At 37.0% G+C, this 19148-nt stretch overlaps 1 protein-coding gene across 1 annotated transcript in view; it reads left to right on the forward strand.

Moving 5' to 3' along the window:
* Positions 1 to 19147, forward strand: part of LOC121373344 (sodium leak channel non-selective protein-like) — an 86866-nt gene extending 67719 nt beyond the window's left edge. The window contains exons 32-41 of the mRNA XM_041499927.1: positions 7854 to 7922; positions 9274 to 9422; positions 10525 to 10618; positions 11272 to 11401; positions 14017 to 14132; positions 14709 to 14866; positions 15478 to 15628; positions 16742 to 16927; positions 17777 to 17885; positions 18969 to 19147. Of these exons, the coding sequence (XP_041355861.1) occupies positions 7854 to 7922; positions 9274 to 9422; positions 10525 to 10618; positions 11272 to 11401; positions 14017 to 14132; positions 14709 to 14866; positions 15478 to 15628; positions 16742 to 16927; positions 17777 to 17885; positions 18969 to 19144 (1338 nt within the window). The 3' untranslated portion in view covers positions 19145 to 19147. The remainder of the gene's footprint in view (positions 1 to 7853; positions 7923 to 9273; positions 9423 to 10524; positions 10619 to 11271; positions 11402 to 14016; positions 14133 to 14708; positions 14867 to 15477; positions 15629 to 16741; positions 16928 to 17776; positions 17886 to 18968) is intronic.
* Position 19148: the final 1 nt, after the last annotated feature.

Raw genomic sequence — 19148 nt, forward strand, 5'->3', positions numbered from 1 at the left:
AACATTTTACAATCACTCTGTCTTTAGTGGAGGGGGGGGTGGGGGGTGGGGGTCTTGTGTATTCATTATATTTGATAATTAAACAAACAGAGCTAGCTCTGGGTTAACAAAACATTTTATAATCACTCTGTCTTTAGTGGAGGGGGGGGGGGGGGGGGTCTTGTGTATTCATTATATTTGATAATTAAACAGAAACAAGAGCCCGCTCTGGGTTAGCAAAACATTTTATAATCACTCTGTCTTTAGTGGAGGGGGGGGGTGGGGGGGGTCTTGTGTATTCATTATATTTGATAATTAAACAAACAGAGCTAGCTCTGGGTTAGCAAAACATTTTATAATCACTCTGTCTTTAGTGGAGGGGGGGGGGGGGGGTCTTGTGTATTCATTATATTTGATAATTAAACAGAAACAGAGCTAGCTCTGGGTTAGCAAAACATTTTATAATCACTCTGTCTTTAGTGAAGGGGGGGGGGGGGTCTTGTGTATTCATTATATTTGATAATTAAACAGAAACAGAGCTAGCTCTGGGTTAGCAAAACATTTTATAATCACTCTGTCTTTAGTGGAGGGGGGGGGGGGGGGTCTTGTGTATTCATTATATTTGATAATTAAACAGAAACAGAGCTAGCTCTGGGTTAACAAAACATTTTATAATCACTCTGTCTTTAGTGGAGGGGGGGGGGGTCTTGTGTATTCATTATATTTGATAATTAAACAGAAACAGAGCTAGCTCTGGGTTAACAAAACATTTTATAATCACTCTGTCTTTAGTGGAGGGGGGGGGGGGGGGGGGTCTTGTGTATTCATTATATTTGATAATTAAACAGAAACAGCTAGCTCTGGGTTAACAAAACATTTTATAATCACTCTGTCTTTAGTGGAGGGGGGGGGGGGGGGGGGTGGGGGTCTTGTGTATTCATTATATTTGATAATTAAACAGAAACAGAGCTAGCTCTGGGTTAATAAAACATTTTATAATCACTCTGTCTTTAGTGGAGGGGGGGGGGGGGGTCTTGTGTATTCATTATATTTGATAATTAAACAAACAGAGCTAGCTCTGGGTTAACAAAACATTTATAATCACTCTGTCTTTAGTGGGGGGGGGGGGGGGGGTCTTGTGTATTCATTATATTTGATAATTAAACAAACAGAGCTAGCTCTGGGTTAACAAAACATTTTATAATCACTCTGTCTTTAGTGGAGGGGGGGGGGGGTCTTGTGTATTCATTATATTTGATAATTAAACAGAAACAAGAGCCCGCTCTGGGTTAGCAAAACATTTTATAATCACTCTGTCTTTAGTGGAGGGGGGGGGGGTCTTGTGTATTCATTATATTTGATAATTCAACAGAAACAAGAGCTAGCTCTGGGTTAGCAAAACATTTTGCCACTTTGTCTATTAAAGTTCAAAAATTGCAGAAATCGACTTATTTTCTTTAAAAATGCTAATTATTGTATAAAATTATTTTGCCAAATTAAAATAACATTCGCCAACTGTGAATTTTTAAAGTGAGTGCCAGAGCTAGCCCTGAGAAAAAATGTATTATTAGCATATCTTGGATCCATATTTACCAGAAAATTAATGTTATTGCTTTTGGTGGGTTGAGGCGCCATCAGTAAAATCCATCACATTGATGTATTATATTTATGCATGTACACCGTAAATGTTTACATCACTCTAGATCCCGACATTCAGGTCCAGTCTCCAAGCCAAAACTAAGACAGTTTCATTGTTAATTTTCCTAATCTGATGCAGAATTCCCATTTAAAAACATTATATGCATAATACTTACTTACATCCATTTTCTTTATGAGATGTATTTGGTTGATACATTAATTTAGTTTTGAGGAGTATGCTTGTGCACACGGTGGATTGTAGTAACTAATGGCCTTGGTGGTGTCATGGTTAAGCCATGAGACATAAGGCTGGTAGATACAGGATTCACATCCTGGTACTGGCTCCCACCCAGAGCAAGTTTTAACAACTCAGTGGGTAGGTGTAAGACCACTACGCCCTCTTCTTTCTCACTAACAACTAACAACTAACCCACTGTCCTGGACAGACAGCTCAGATAGCTGAAGTGTGTGCACAGGACAGCGTGCTTGAACCTTAATTGGATATAAGCACGAAAATAAACTGAAATGAAAATGTAACTACATGCACATTTAGTACATGTATTTGTAACGACGACTGCTTCTGAACACTTGGTGTTGCTACCAGTCACAACACAATAACCTCTTTTAAGTAGGTTATCATGTTAAAAGTGGCAAACATTATATTTCAGAAATACAATGTAAAATCCTTATCTGTCATCTGTTACACCCAGTCCGGCAAACATTTTAACCCTTGTTACTGTATACTATCTATAGTAACTACATGTAGTGAAATGGGGTTTAGATGGGTTTTTGGCAACATTTATTTGGGGGTTTTTCATATACTTGTAGTGAACAATATACTCTAGTTCAGACTTACTATTAAAAGTAAGACAACAGTAGTTTAATGACAACCTAGCTAATTAATACATGTACCTTGTTGGACTCGGGGCTGGAACAAATCCTCAAAATCTGGGGGGAAAAGGAGAAATATTTGGGCACATTGAGCTTTCCTAAAACCTTTCCACCATGTATTTCCATCATTCTACTCACAATATTACTTGTAATCCAAATTTGGGCATTTTTATTGAAATCGGGCAAAAATCAGCATGTTCCCCCTACAAAACTGGGAGCATGTACGCCTATGGGAAGTGGGGGCATATGAAACTTCCTCTGGAAGTACATGTATGTGAGAAGAAACCTACTACATCCCCCATAGGCAAACAACAGTCTTTGTCCAGAATTTATATGTAGCTTTGTTTGGGTAAAACCATGTTCTCTTTTTAAAATAGTCTTGAGAGAAAATTTACTTCTTTAGGTGAAAGTGGGTTTCATGAAGACAAACAAACCGATTAAGGACAAATACTTACTTACTTTTGCCTGTCATCCCTTCTGGGGTATATGCCACTGACTACAGTTCTCCAGAGTTGTCTGTCCTGGGCTCTGGTTTCAAGCTGCCTCCAGGTGTATCCTGTCTTCTTGGTGTCCCCCCTGGAGATCCCTTTACCATGTGTTATTTGGGCGGCCTCTTTTTCTTCTGCCTTGTGGGTTCCATGTCAGAAGGACAAATAGTCTCTTATAAAATGTATTCCTTGAGAGCATTCTGATGGAAAATGAACCCTACTAAGACAGGTGGTCTTTGAAGGGCCAGAGAGTACGAGTCCTTTCAAGGTAAATGTGCCTTTTTAGGGAAAAAGAACTCCATTGAAAATGGTCTTCGTAAGGCCAGCAACTCCTTTGATGGTGAATGAACCTCTTCAGGATAAATAGGATCTTTGAAGATAAATGAACACTGTGAAGGAAAATATGAAAATTAAACCCTTAGAGCAAATGAGCCACATAATGGGCAAATGGACCCCTTAAGGGCAGTGGTGTACAGAATTGTGAGTACATACACCTCACTCTTGCTGGAACAGACTCAAAACTTGCAAAATCTCCAAACTTAGTTTGCACATGTACATGTATAGTCAAAATGTCAGATCCTTGAATTTAATTAGACTTTACAGTTTTATAAGCACAGGACCTAGTGTCATGTATACTATAATAATTGTGCTTTTTGCTTCTAACGGCTGAACTGTCTGTTTTGTTAAAAACATCACCGTTAGATCTATATACTTGTAGCATTGTACAATTGATGTGTTCAGTTATTTTTTGTTGTGTTGGGGTCACTGTGTTAGTTTTGTGTTACACTCCTTCTTGTTGTCATATATCGTTTTATAGACTGGTGTTCTTAAAGTTGCGAATAGACTAAACTCCATTGAAAATGCACCAGTAAGGTTTGTAATTGTAGAAAGGATACATGTATATGAAGAAACAGATACATTTAACTTTAGTCTTATTCAACTTACAACCGGCCTCGGTGGCGTCGTGGTTAGGCCATCGGTCAACAGGCTGGTAGGTACTGGGTTCGGATCCCAGTCGAGGCATGGGATTTTTAATCCAGATACCGACACCAAACCCTGAGTGAGTGCTCCGCAAGGCTCAATGGGTAGGTGTAAACCACTTGCACCGACCAGTGATCCATAACTGGTTCAACAAAGGCCATGGTTTGTGCTATCCTGCCTGTGGGAAGCGCAAATAACAGATCCCTTGCTGCCAATCGGAAAGAGTAGCCCATGAAGTGGCGACAGCGGGTTTCCTCTCAAAATCTGTGTGGTCCTTAACCATATGTCTGACGCCATATAGCTGTAAATAAAATGTGTTGAGTGCATCGTTACATAAAACATTTCTTTCTTTCTTTCTTATATTCAACTTACAATGTTAGCACAACCAATATGCTATACAAATTTATTGTGCTAGCACTATAGTCTGTTTCATCTTCCTACAAACATGTTTTTGTAAATAATTTCAGTTTGTTTTGACACAAGAAAACAAGTAAAAGTATTTTGGAAATAATAAAATAAGTTACTATTTTTGTGTGCAATTTAGAAAACAATGGGCTCAGAAATAAATAACTCGTAGTAAATTCCATAGTATGAAAAAAGGTTTTCCCTGTGGATAGGACTATAGGTACATGTAGGTATGAATAATAATGAAAATTAGAAACAACTTTTCTAAGGTTTTGTAAAAAAATATATACAGTAAAACCTGCATGTATTTAAGGATCAATGTCGGTTATTTCTTTTACGTTCATCGGGGTATGAACAAAAAAAATCATTCGCAAACTGTGTGAATCGGCAAAGCCATTCTCACATAAGTTTGTGGATGATTTGGGGTTTTTTTTCATACCCAGATGAACATAAAAGAATAACTGTCAATACTTATAATTAAATTTGAAACATACTTGCATATCATAACATTAAAAGTCCATATTTTATTTTTTATTTTTTTTGGGGGGAGGAGGGGGGGGGTTAAACAAAAAAGCTCAGTGAGACAAATTACCAATATAAAATGATGTCATCAGGTATGACGTTTTCCCTGACAATGTAATTTTTACATTCATCGAGATATGAACAAACTCCCGTTGCTACAACAATGTACGTCTGGACCAATGGGATGACGTTATATTGTATTGAATGTAACTGAAATTTAATTATGGTGTAATAATTTAGATTACTGTGTGTTTCATGGAAATCTCACACATGCGATGGTAATGACAACTGAAAATGGGATGGTGCATTTTCGGTGGAGTTCAGTATATATAAGCTACATTATACAGTTTCATGTATGTAAGGGTTATAGGGTTAGAAATAAAAACCTGGATTTGTCTGGAATTCTACACTGCCTGGAAACCGATCCAGCCGTTTTTCCTTGATGAAAATATTACAGTACGATGTCATACTTTCCAAGACCCTACAAAGTTTTCAAAATTTCTTTTAGAAGTGATTTCCATCCCTGATATAATTACACAGTATTTTAATTCATTCCTGGTAAAATTATTTCCATCCTTGATTATAATTACATGGTGTTTTAATTAATTCCTGGTAAATGGTTATAATTACTAGGTGGTAATTTAATTAATTTCTGGTAAATGGTTATAATTACTAGGTGGTATTTTAATTAATTCTTAGTAAATGGTTATAATTAGATAGTATTTTAATTAATTCCTGGAAAACGGTTATAATTTGATGGTATTTTATTTTATTCCTGGTAAACGAAAGTATGTTGTACTGATAGGAAATGAATGTCGTGATTGTTAATTGTTTTAGCATTTTTAAGGCTTTTTGTGTGTTACTGTTTCATCTACAAACCTTATACCCATATATACATGTATTTGATCCATGTGTCTACTGTAGAAAGAAACATTTGTGGGTATGAAAAGAGGAATAGGCTTCAATAACTTAAAAGGGTGATATTTTATGGTTAATAATAAGATTATACAGGCAAGTTATACATGTATGCTGATGGAAAGAAAGAAAGGGTCACACAGATAGCAACAAGAAATAATGACTGCATCAAAAACCAGTTGATATTGTCAGAAGTTGACTGGGAACATACATGTATGGGCAGCACAGTCAACACTACAGACATTCAATCCCACATTACAACTTGGTATGAAATGCATACATTACTACACTAGTAGTGAATTAAATTTGGTCTACAATTTGATGTGTTCCCTTATTTCTTTCCATCAGTATATATATGAGTATATTGCCTTATTTTTATTCTAGAATTTGAAAGTATTTTTATATATAAACATGCATTAACTCTATAGGGTTGGTTGGTGTTGGTGTGTGTGTGTGTTGGGGGGGAGGGGGGGCTGGATGGGGGTTAAGATGGTCTTTATTATTATTCCAGAAAAATAGTGTAGTTAAAGAATTGTAGCAAGCATTAAAGCACTTTATTAATTACGTCTCCTGACTTTCACAACCATAGCCTACATGTACATTTGTACATGCTCTTTGTGGTGGTGGACAGGGAACATTTTGTTTTCTAAGTTTTTTATTAACGATATTTCTAATCAACTGAAAATTGATTAGCAACTACAGTTTAATGTTTTAAAATTGTGTAGCGATCTATGAAATTTGAGTAGCAAATCGTGACGTGATACTGAACAAAATGTTCCCTGTGAGACTATAATGAAGCCTTCATAAAGTTTTATGAATAATTGAAGCCTTGTCTTTAATAGTTTCAATGGCAGCTGTTGGTAGGAATAATAAATTTCTTTCTTTCTTTCTGTTTTTTTTTCTTTTGTATACCTGAAATAAAAAAAAAAAATATCTGATCTTACCAACATTGACATCATGTATCAGGTGTTACACTTTTACATGGTTGTATAATAATAATAATATATACTAAGCCAAAAAGGTTTTGCAATTTGGTAAATGTGCTTAAATGAAAGAAAATTTGTGACTGACAAACTAAAATCAGACACTGCATTTAATTGATGCATCATTTGTCAGTATATTAAGTAACAGGAGATTTTCAAAACAAAATGAAATGTGTGACTGTCACGTCGTTAAATGGTGCTTGGGGGTCCATACACGAACATCTGACAATTGTCAGTAACGTGTCTGAGTACCTTGGACATTGCATGTTGACAGTGGTACAACGTCGACTCATGCTTCTGATGAGACAGTGGATCTCTGAAATAGTGATGGAAATTCATTCACGAGTTAAAGCATGTTTAAGATTGTGGACGTTGTGAATATATGTGTAGTTGTCTCTTTCCCTACAATCCAACAAATTCCATCCTTGCACAATAGGGAACAAGTCGGGCGATCTTGCAAGCCAGTTTAGTGCCTCAATATTATTCCTCTGAAGAAGTTCAGTCATTAGTCTGGCTGAGATGCTGGTGTGCATTGTCCTGTTGATTAACAATGCCTGGATGCTGCTGCTTGAACGGAATACAACTGGTGTGATGATTTTGTCAGTGTAATGACGAGTATTCGGATTCCCATGAATGATGAAAATGAGGTTGTTTTGTCTGATGTCATGCATATCTGCCATACCATGATGCTACCACCACCACATCAGTCACATTCAGTGTATGGTAGACGTTGTACCACTGTCAATACCCAACGTGCTTAGACACGTTACTGACAATTTTCTGATTTTTGTGCATGGACCCCCAAGCACCATTTAATGATGTGACAGTCACACATAATGTGACATTTCATTTTGTATTGAAAATCTTCTGTTACTTATACTGACAAATGATGTTTCAATTAAATCCAGTGTCTGATTTTAGTTTGTAAGTCACAAGTTTCCATTTATTTAAGCACTTTTACCAAGTTTTTGGTTCAGTATGTATATACATGTATGCAGGTACATGTAACAATCAAGAAAGTATTAAAGAGAGTATTGGTGTTTTCTTCCAGGATGACTTCAGTAACTCTGTGGGGTATGGTGTCATAGTTCTGAGATTTTTCACCATCACAGGAAAACATGTGAGTACATTGTTTAAATACCAGGTAAATTAACCTGTACTTTGAAAAAGAAATCTTGTTTTCGTCTTTTACTCTTTTAAAAATGTTCTCACCTATACAAAATAAAGAGGCAAGAAATACAGGTAGGTATTACTTTTCTGGCAACAGCAGCAGCAAAAGTTAACGTTGGTTTTGTTTAACGACACCACTAGAGAACATTTATTTATTAATCATCGGCTATTGGATGTCAAATATTTGGTAATTCTGACTCATAGTCATCAGAGGAAACCTGCTATATTTTTGTTAATGTTGCCAGGGATCTTTTATATGCACCATCCCACAGACAGGGTAGCACATACCATGGCCTTTGATAAACCAATCGTGATGCACTGGCTGGAACGAGAAATAGCCCAATGGGCCTACTGACGGGCATCGATCCCAAACCGACCACACATCAAGCGAGTGCTTTACCACTGAGCTATGTCTGCCCCCCAGCAGCAATTACATCAACATTTTTGTTTAGCTCAACATTAAAGTTTTTTGCTTTTAGTTCCATTTCTCACAAACTAGAAGTCCTACATCAAGGAAACTTGGTTTATTGTTACATCTATGAATGTTTATCACAATAAAAAGAAAATTAAATTCGGAATTTATTAAATTAAAATTTTATTGGAATTTAAAGTTTAAATATTTTTTTAACATGCATTGAGATGAACATCTACATCTATGGATGCGGCTATGAGCAGCACCAAAATAAGTCTGCAGAATTCTTGTTATTTATTTCATCAATGTATAACCATCACAAATTGTATCAAATAATGGATGAAAACAATTTTATACAGTAACCAATTTGTGACTATAACATTATATAATTATGAACTCTTTAAATTAAGTGTTATATAATTTACTGGTTTCTTATTGGATTACATGGAATATTATTTCAAAACCAGAGGATCCACCAATAAATAAAATATATGAAAAAAAAATAAATAAATAAATAACCAATAAATAATCAATAAATAATAAAATAATTTTTAAAAATTAAAAATTATAATAAAATAAATAAATAATAATAAAATAAATTAAATAAAAAGAAAGAAAAAACAATAATAAAGAAATAAAATAAATAAAAATAAAAATAAAAAGAAAGAAATAAAATAAATAAAAATAAAAATAAATATATAAAGAAATAAAATAAATAAAAATAAAAATAAAAATAAAGAAAAATAAAAATAAAAATAAAAATAAAAATAAAAATAAAAATAAAAATAAAATAAATATAAAGAAAGATGGAAAAGAAAATAATAAAGCAAGAAAATAAAAGAATTCAGTGAAAAGTTAGAATTTAGAATTGATTTGTGTTATGTTGCAGGCCACTCTGAAGATGTTGATGCAGACGGTGGTGATGTCTGTGTTTAAGAGTTTCTTCATCATCATGGGCATGTTTCTACTCATGCTGTTCTACGCCTATGCCGGCGTCATCCTCTTCGGCACAGTCAAGTATGGCTACGATCTCGGCAGGTTTGTGAACACCGTCAAATATTTTTAATTTTAAATTGTTATTTTTTAAAACATTGTGAATCTTCTGTCTCATCTCCTGTTATTTGCTGGTTCATTTTACTTAGTGTGTACATGTATGTTGTTAAACAATCATTTGGGGGTTTTTCAATCCTTTTTACCATCCTTCCTTCATACATGTGGTCACACCTACTTTCACCATTACTCACCCACCCATTTGCTAAATCACTCACTTCTGGTGGTACATTACAGGGCTAACTCTGGATGTGCAGACAAATTTGCCAAATTATCTAGTAAACTTCAAAAATTGCAAAAACCCAGTTATTTTCTTACAGAATATCAATTATTACATGCAATTATTTCGCCAAATTAAAATAAAATTCGACAGTTATTTCTAAAATTCGCAATTGGCGAATTTGCTGACTGCCAGAGCTGGCTCTGCATTATATTAAAATCCATATCAATATAATAAAACTAAATGCCACCCTATAGACTGTTATATATTGTATTAAAATCCATATAAATATAATGAAAACAAATGGCACACTGTAGACTGTTATATATTGTATTAAAATCCATATCAATATAATAAAACTAAATGCCACCCTATAGACTGTTATATATTGTATTAAAATCCATATAAATATAATGAAAACAAATGGCACACTGTAGACTGTTATATATTGTATTAAAATCCATATAAATATAATGCACAAACTGTTTATAATTGTATTAAAATCCATATAAATATAATGAAAACAAATGGCACACTGTAGACTGTTATATATTGTATTAAAATCCATATAAATATAATGAAAACAAATGGCACACTGTAGACTGTTATATATTGTATTAAAATCCATATCAATATAATAAAACTAAATGGCACACTGTAGACTGTTATATATTGTATTAAAATCCATATAAATATAATGAAAACAAATGGCACACTGACATCACTGGTTTAAACAAAATTGCTGAATAACAAGGAGTGATATGTTTTTTTCATATGAAAAAACAGAAACTGTTTTGACCAGTAATGTAGATGTATTACCAAGCTAGACATTGAATTTTTTTTATAATACTATTCCGGGTGTAATTCCAGACATGCTAATTTTGAGAGTGCCCCCAATGCTGTGATCCTGCTGTTTCGAATTGTCACAGGAGAGGACTGGAACAAGATAATGCACGACTGCATGGTGAGTTTGTTTAAACATTTTATTAATGTAAATATAAACAGATTTGGGATTGGTCGACATGCTGACGCCTATGTTATGGCCTCTCGCAGCATTTTACAAAAATACAATTATGGTATTATAGTCAGTGAAATATGTAAATATGGCAACTCCAGAAGTGGTATGGTAAGTGGGCTTTTGACAGGCTTTACATTAGAGGCCTATGCAATTGAAGAAAGATAAATTAAATGTCTTCTTTTGTTTTAAGAAGTTATATAATAAACTGTGTGTTTCTTCTGTGTTCAAGCTACATATTGAGTGTCCATGGTATATCTTGGTTTTCTTTTCTGTCACATAGCCAGTGCGTGCTGTCTGTCTCTCTCTCTCTCTCTCTTCTCTCTCTCTCTCTCTCTCTCTCTCTCTCTCTCTCTCTCTCTCTCTCTCTCTCTCTCTCTCTCTCTCTCTCTCTCTCACACTCACACACACATCTCTGTCTGTCTCTCTCTCTCTCACACTCACACACACATCTCTGTCTGTCTCTCTCTCTGTCTGTCTGTCTCTGTCTGTCTCTGTCTCTCTCTCTCTCTCTCTCTCTCTGACAACCTCACTGCATCCCTCATCTCTATCCCTGTCCCTCTGTCTCCCATAACCATAGTTTAAAACTCTATATATTTCAGATCAGTCCGCCGTATTGCACGTTTGGTGAGAACTACTGGGAGACGGACTGTGGCAACTTTACGACATCTCTCATCTACTTCTGTTCCTTCTATGTGATCATCACCTACATCGTACTCAACTTGCTTGTCGGTAAGACAGTGAGAAGACGTCATGACTATTCTGCTTTAAGCGGCATTCTCATTATGCAATTAATCACACCAACTTCTCACATGCAATTTGTCGTAGTCGACTCTAATCGTATGTGTATCAGACTACTGTTGTTCCCATTTGGGTTTTCTCAAAGTACTATTCTCATTATGTGATTAATAGCACTGACTTGTCATATGCGATTTGTTGTAGTGACTCTATTCGTATGTGTTTATGACTAATGTCATTCCGATTTAGATGTTCTCACAGTACAATTCAATCACATGCTAACAAGTCGGTACGACTATTTGCATAATGAGAATGCCCCTTTAACAAGATCAGATGGCTGTCAATCATGTTGTGACGTCATGCTGTCAGAAACTTAGGCTTACTTTTAGTTGTACAAATGTCTATGTGAAAATTAGATATATACTGAACAAAAAAAGAAACTTCCGATTTGTACATATAGTATTTGTTGTGTTAAAGAATTCATTGTGTAATGAAATTATATAGGTAGTATTAGCCTTGAGCTGTATTATCAGGATTCATGAATTTTATCGATTATTTTTGCACTGTTAATCGTCGACAACATGAAATTCAATTTGCACGTGCATGCATGGTTCGACATGTCCCGTGTAGTATTCGGTCAATTTGTTTTACTTGTCTTACTGACATTGTTGTCAAGTGAACGAAAACGCTTCAAAATTTTTACAAAAATTAAAGTTTTTTACATTGTAGCATTTTTAGTATGCCAAGAATACCCAATAATTTACGCGAACGGGCGATTGGCATGCTTGATGCTGGCATGTCGACAGAAGACGTTGCAAGGCATGTTGGGAGTTCTAGTCGAGCGATACGGAATCTTCGCGTAAGATTTCGAACGACAGGAAGCACCAACAACTTGTCATGTCGTGGACGTCCGCGTGTTACAACGCGTGGTCAAGACCGCTATATCATGAACACGCATTTGCGCAATCAATTCCAAACTGCCACTGCTACTGCTGCTAGCACACCTGGGCTTCATAATAACCGAATCAGTGGGCAAACTGTTCGTAATCGTGCACGTCCTTGTGCACGTCGGATGCGTTTTAACGCAACGTCATCATCTAAATTGTCTTAATTGGGCACGTGTACACACTCGTTGGATATGGCGACGCTCTAAGACCGTTCTTTTTTCGGATGAATCCAGATTTTCTTTACAACGTGGTGATGGCAGGGTGCGCGTCTACCGTAGGAGAAATGAACGCTATGCTGACTGTTGTGTTCTTGAACGAGATCGTTTCGGGGGTGGGGGTTGTGTCATGGTCTGGACAGCCATTGCCCATGGTTATCGTTCACCACTAGTCGTCATTGATGGCAATTTAAATGCTCATAGTTACCGCAATGACATTCTCGCTCATCACGTCATTCCTCTGTTCCATAACACCGCCAACATCTCGATTTTTCAGCATGATAATGCCACCTCTCATATGGCTAGAGACATTGTAAATTTTCTTAGGACAAATAACATTGATTTCATTGATGACTGGCCCGCTAAAAGTCCTGATCTCAATCCCATCAAGCATGTCTGGGATAGTCTGGACAGACGATTGAGGCGTCGTGCCAACCCACCCGCTAACGTCAACGAACTTCGTCAAGCGCTCATTCAGGAATGGACAATATTCCACAGGTAGAAATCAACACTTTAGTTAATTCTATGCGCCTGCGATGCACTGCAGTGGTCAATTCAAGAGGTGGTCATACCCGTTATTAAGTGGGTGGGTGGGTTTTTTTTAACCTCTACCACACTTGGTCAAAATTTCTCCCAGTTTCTGTTAACCTATGGCCATGATTTTTGCACCAAACGATGCATCATGGAACACTCTTTAAACGCATATATAACAATTATTCCCCCGGTTTGTTTTCATCAAGTTATGTTCAAGCAAAGTTAGCGGAAGTTTCTTATTTTGTTCAGTATATATATAATTTCATCATTTGTTTTTCATGGACTGCAGGATAAAAGTATTAATAGGTTAATGATGTAGGTTATCAGCTCTAACCTGTGCATAATTAATGGAAATATATTATGTCCTTCAAGACTTACAGTTCCCTATTCTGTCCTTCCTATGATAAAGCAGGGCTTCTAGATTATGGTAGCCCTAATCCCATGGCTAGTGATATTCATTGTTGGGCTAGTAAATAACTAATATTACCATGCCCAATGGCTAGTGAAAACAAAAGTTGTTAAATGCTGCATTTTAGTCTATTTTTTAAATATGAATATCCTGTAACCCACTCCCACCCCCACACATCCCCCAATCTTAGTACTTTTAAGCTCCATCTCCCTCTTTAGGTGACATATTAATTAGTAAAATTGTATTTACTTGAAGTAAAATAGGGCTAGTGGATTTTTAATCGTGGCTAGATTAAAATACTGATCCCATGGCTAGTGAATTTTATAAGAATTCTAGAAGACCTGGAAAAAGCTATTATCATACCTCAGTAACCAGTTACTTTTTATCTTTCTGTAATCTACATGTATTTGCAGATATCATAATGGAGAATTTGTTTTTGTAAACGATATCTAACAGCCACTCATGTAATATATTCTGTATCTGATATTTGTGATCTACTTGCAGCCATCATCATGGAGAATTTCTCCTTGTTCTACTCTAACGATGAAGATGCTCTGCTGAGTTACAATGACATTCGACAGTTTCAAAACACCTGGAACCTTGTCGACATCAACAGAAAGGTGAGTTACGTCATTTGATAGTTTCAAAACAGCTGGAACCTCGTCAACATCAAGAGAAAGGTGAGTTGGACATCAAAAGAAAGGTGAGTTAGACATCAAAAGAAAGGCGAGTTTCTTTTGTTACACTGTGACAAACTCTGACGGTAAGACATAGGCATTGCCTTTATGATGGGAGATAGGGTTGATTGGAGGAGGAAAAAAGGCAAAGGTGTCGTCTTTTGTGTTTAGACCATATTACATGTTTGCAATTAGCTCTGCAGGCTTTTTGTCAGAAAATAATTTGAGGGTACGTACTAAAAACAAAACAGGTCATAAATGCCTCCACTAAGTGGTTATGGGTTTGAAATCTTTAAAAATGAAACACAGTATTTTGTATTCTTTGACAAATTTTAAACAGTGTTTCTCTTATTATAATAATAAATGTTTTTATTAAAATGTATCCATTAATTTCCAAGATTTTAGAGTATGTAGTTTTACCATTCATACCCTCTGGCAACAACACTGCTCTGTATTACAAGGTGATGACATACATGTTGGCCTTAAGATTGTTTTTATTACAATGTTCTTGTGTTTCAGGGATTGATTCCAGCTCGCCGTGTCAAGTTCCTGCTGCGATTGCTGAGAGGTCGACTAGAGGTTGATTTGGAGAAAGATCGTCTTCTGTTCAAGCACATGTGTTATGAGATAGAGAAACTCCACCAGGGTGGTGACGTCACATTCCATGATGTTCTCAGGTCTGTTCTTCTGTATTATATATATATTCTGTCCCTCACTCAACCACTGGCCATGCCAGAGATTGGGTGTGGGAGAGACGTGCCTGAACCTTAATTGGATAGTGGCACCTTAATAGAGTTTACGCTACACTATATATATATGTTACTAAAGGTTTAATCAACATTATACTCAACATGTTTGCATGTTAGTCAGGTCCAACCAGAGAGGACTAAGGTTTTATCTACGTCTGTCCCACATATAATACTCAGGACTTTTTCACAATGTTTCAAGATGTTAATTAATCTGAAATAAATCAATGTGGTCTAGTGGAAGGAAAAGTTTTGATTTAACGACGCACTCAACACATTTTATTTACGGTTATATGGCATCGGACATATGATTAAGGACCACACAGATATTGAGAGAGGAATCCCACTGTCGCCACTTTATGGGCTACTCTTTTCGATTAGCAGCAAGGGATCTTTTATATGCACCATCCCACAGACAGGGTAGTACATACCACGGCCTTTGATATACCAGTTGTGGTGCACTGGCTGGAACGAGAAATAGCCCAATGGGCCCACCAACGGGGATCGATCCTAGTAGTTGACGAGTCTGATTTGTGTTGCAGCATGTTGACGTACCGGTCGGTGGACATTCGGAAGAGTCTACAGCTGGAGGAGCTGTTGGCACGGGAGGAGCTGGAGTACACCATCGAGGAGGAAGTCGCTAAACAGACGATCCGAAACTGGCTCGACAAGTGTCTCAAGAGAATTCGCGCAGTGAGTCGCATCACGCAATCTTTAACCCTTTCCATCACGCGATCTTTAACTCTTTCCATCACGCGATCTTTAACCCTTTCCATCACGCGTTCACTTTAACTCTTTCCATCACGCATTCACTTTAACCCTTTCCATCACGCGTTCACTTTAACCCTTTCCATCACGTGTTCACTTTAACAAGTGTCTCAAGAGAATCAGCGCAGTGAGTCACATCACACGATCTTTAACCCTTTCCATCACGCGTTCACTTTAACCCTTTCCATCATACACCAAACAGACGATCAGAAACTGGCTCGACAAGTGTTTCGAGAATCCGCGCAGTAAGTCACATCACACGATCTTTAAACCTTTACAACAAGTGTCTCAAGAGTAGTGACTGACATCGTACAATCTTCACTTTAACCCTTTCCATCACACATTCTTCACGTTAACCGTTTCCATCATGTGCTCTTTACATTCACTTTAACCCTTTCCATCATATGCCAAACAGATGATCAGAAACTGGCTCGACAATTGTCTCAAAAGAATCCATGCAGCGAGTCACATAACATACTCATTAACCTTCATATTAACCCTTTCCATCACACATTTAAACTCTTTTCATCATAAGCTCTTCACTTTCTCTTTCCATCACATATTCTTCATTTTAACTCTTTCTATCACACACTCTTCACTTTTAAATTGACTCTTTCCATCACACGCTATTCACTTTTTCTCTTTCCATCACACATTTAACTCTTTCCATCACGTTCTTTACTTCAAGCCTTTCCATCACACGCTCTTCATTTTTAACTCTTCCATCACACATTCTTCACATTCATTTCAACTCTTTCCATCACATGCTCTTCACATTCACTTCTCTTTCAATATTCACATTCACTTTAACCCAGTCTTTGTCGCTATGTCTTTCTCTTTTCTCTCTCTACTTTCTCTTTCTCATTCCCTCCCTCCCTCTCTGTTCTCTCTTTCTCCCTCCATCTCTCCCTCTCCCACTCCCAAGTATCAAAATAATCATGTGACACTGTTAGATGCCAGTTTGCAAGATGTACCTCAAAATCTGTGAAAATTTTGTTAATCAAATATTGATTTATTTCCTCAAACCAATCACATCAGAAAGAACATTCGAGCATCCTGTCGAACTTGCGCGCGACCACGGAGCCGCTGTTTACTGTCACAGAGATGTTCTCGGGCGGAGTCGACACCAAGGAGGAACACAAGGATGAGGCGTTGTCACGGACACGTAAGAAAGGTCATGTCGAGCTGAGGAATCCAGTCGTCCAGCCCCCCAATGCTGTACAGGTGGGTGTTTACAGGGTGGTACTTTGTGGGGTGGTAAAGGGGGGAGTCAACACCAAGGAAGAACACAAGGATGAGGCATTATCATGGACATGGAAGAAAGGTCATGTCGAGTTGAGGTAAACCAGTCGTCCAGCCCCCCAGTGCTGTACAGGTGGGTGTTTACAGGGTGGTACTTTGTGGGGGTGGTTAAGGGGGGAGTCAACACCAAGGAAGAACACAAGGATGAGGCATTATCATGGACATGGATGAAAGGTCACGTGGAGTTGAGGTAAACCAGTCGTCCAGCCCCCCAGTGCTGTACAGGTGGGTGTTTACAGGGTGGTACTTTGTGGGGGTGGTTAAGGGGGGAGTCAACACCAAGGAAGAACACAAGGATGAGGCATTATCATGGACATGGATGAAAGGTCACGTGGAGTTGAGGTAAACCAGTCGTCCAGCCCCCCAGTGCTGTACAGGTGGGTGTTTACAGGGTGGTACTTTGTGGGGGTGGTTAAGGGGGGAGTTTTCACCCAGGAAGAACACATGGATGAGGTATTGTCATGGACATGGAAGAAAGGTCACACTGAGCCGATGAAACCCGGTGGGGAAGACTATGGTATGTGCTGTCCAGTTTTTGACAATGTGCATATAAACGTTCCTTGCTGCTAATGAAGGAATGTAGCAGGTCACCTCTAAGACTTGTCAAAACGTATCATGTCTAGACATCCAAAGGCCGTTTATTAATAAATTAATATACCCTAGAGGTATCATAAAACAAAATAAATAGCTATTTTTGCTTTACGTTTCATTCATCAGCTGGGACTACTTATAAAACTAAAACTGTAACATTCCCCTGACATTATATTACAGAGTCAGTCGGTGCGCAAGTTCCTCACCCCGACGCTGAGTGACGGCAGTTCAAGACTCGCTGAGAAAGAGAGACCAAGTCTAAGGAAGAGAAGTACGAAAATGAATACAGGTAAATATGAGATTTATCACACCAGGTCCTGTTCTTTTTAATCTAGAGAGTTCACAGGTTAATATAGTGTTATTCCAGCTGTTCTCCTTAATCTAGAGTTCACAGGTAAATATAAGATTTGTTACACCTGTTCTCCTTAATCTTGAGTTCACAGGTAAATACGAGGTTTATTACACCTGTTCTCCTTAATCAAAAGAGTTCACAGGTAAATATGCTTTATTACAGCTGTTCTCTTTTAATCTAGAGAGTTCACAGGTTTAAAACAAGATTTATTACACCTGCTTTCCTTAATCTAGAGAATTCACAGGTAAATTAAAGATTACACCTGTCATTCATCTAGAGAGTAAACAGGCAAATATGAGATTTATTACCTGTTCTTCATCTAGAGATCAATTTTAGATGTGTCTGTAGATAGAGATTCATACTTTTCAAACGGCCTGCACTTCCAAAGATAATGAAGACGTGGTGCCTAATTCACTAAACTCTCTCTCAACTTTGAGATCTCACAGTGCAAAGTAAAAATATGATGCGATGCGATGTTGTTCAAGAGAGCTTGGTGAATGGCCGATCATAATCATCAATTTTTCCCCAATGATTGTGTACATTAAAGGGACATTCCTGAGTTTGCTGAAGTGTTTAAGATGTTATCTACTAGCAGAGACTTTTTAACAATTGTAATTAAATATCAGATATATTTTTCTGCATAAAATATTAATGGCTAAATATTAAACATGTTTCTAATCGTTCTAATATTTGTACTGGGTTAAATTTCATTTTATTTCCTAAAATATATTTTTTTGTACATACGAAATTATTTGAAGACGAAATCCAGTTTGGGCTTCTTATAAATATTAAGACGACCAGAAACACATTGAATATACAGACACTGATATTCTAAACAAGAAAATATATTTAATATGTAAGTTTAATCGTAGAAATGTTTTATTAGATGGAAACATCTTACAATGCAGCAAACTCAGGAATGTCCCTTTAACGAAACAAAACTAAAAAATTTACATTTTGTGAATAGCACTTTTAAAACAAAAAAAGGCCTGAAAATTTATTGTAAATATTTGTTTTCAGGAGGCAAGCCGCTCCCGTTGGTAACCGAAGGAAAAATAGAAAATGACGTAACGTCCCCATTACAGGAACATCCCTATGACTCGTCTCTGACGGGCAAATATGTGTCGCTCGATATCAACTCGTGGTGGAAGGAACTCGGCTCAAGCAACACAGCAGACCCTGAACAAAAGACTTGAAACA

This window comes from Gigantopelta aegis, chromosome 1 (genome assembly GCF_016097555.1).
Source record: "Gigantopelta aegis isolate Gae_Host chromosome 1, Gae_host_genome, whole genome shotgun sequence".
Taxonomy (NCBI): Eukaryota; Metazoa; Mollusca; class Gastropoda; order Neomphalida; family Peltospiridae; genus Gigantopelta; species Gigantopelta aegis.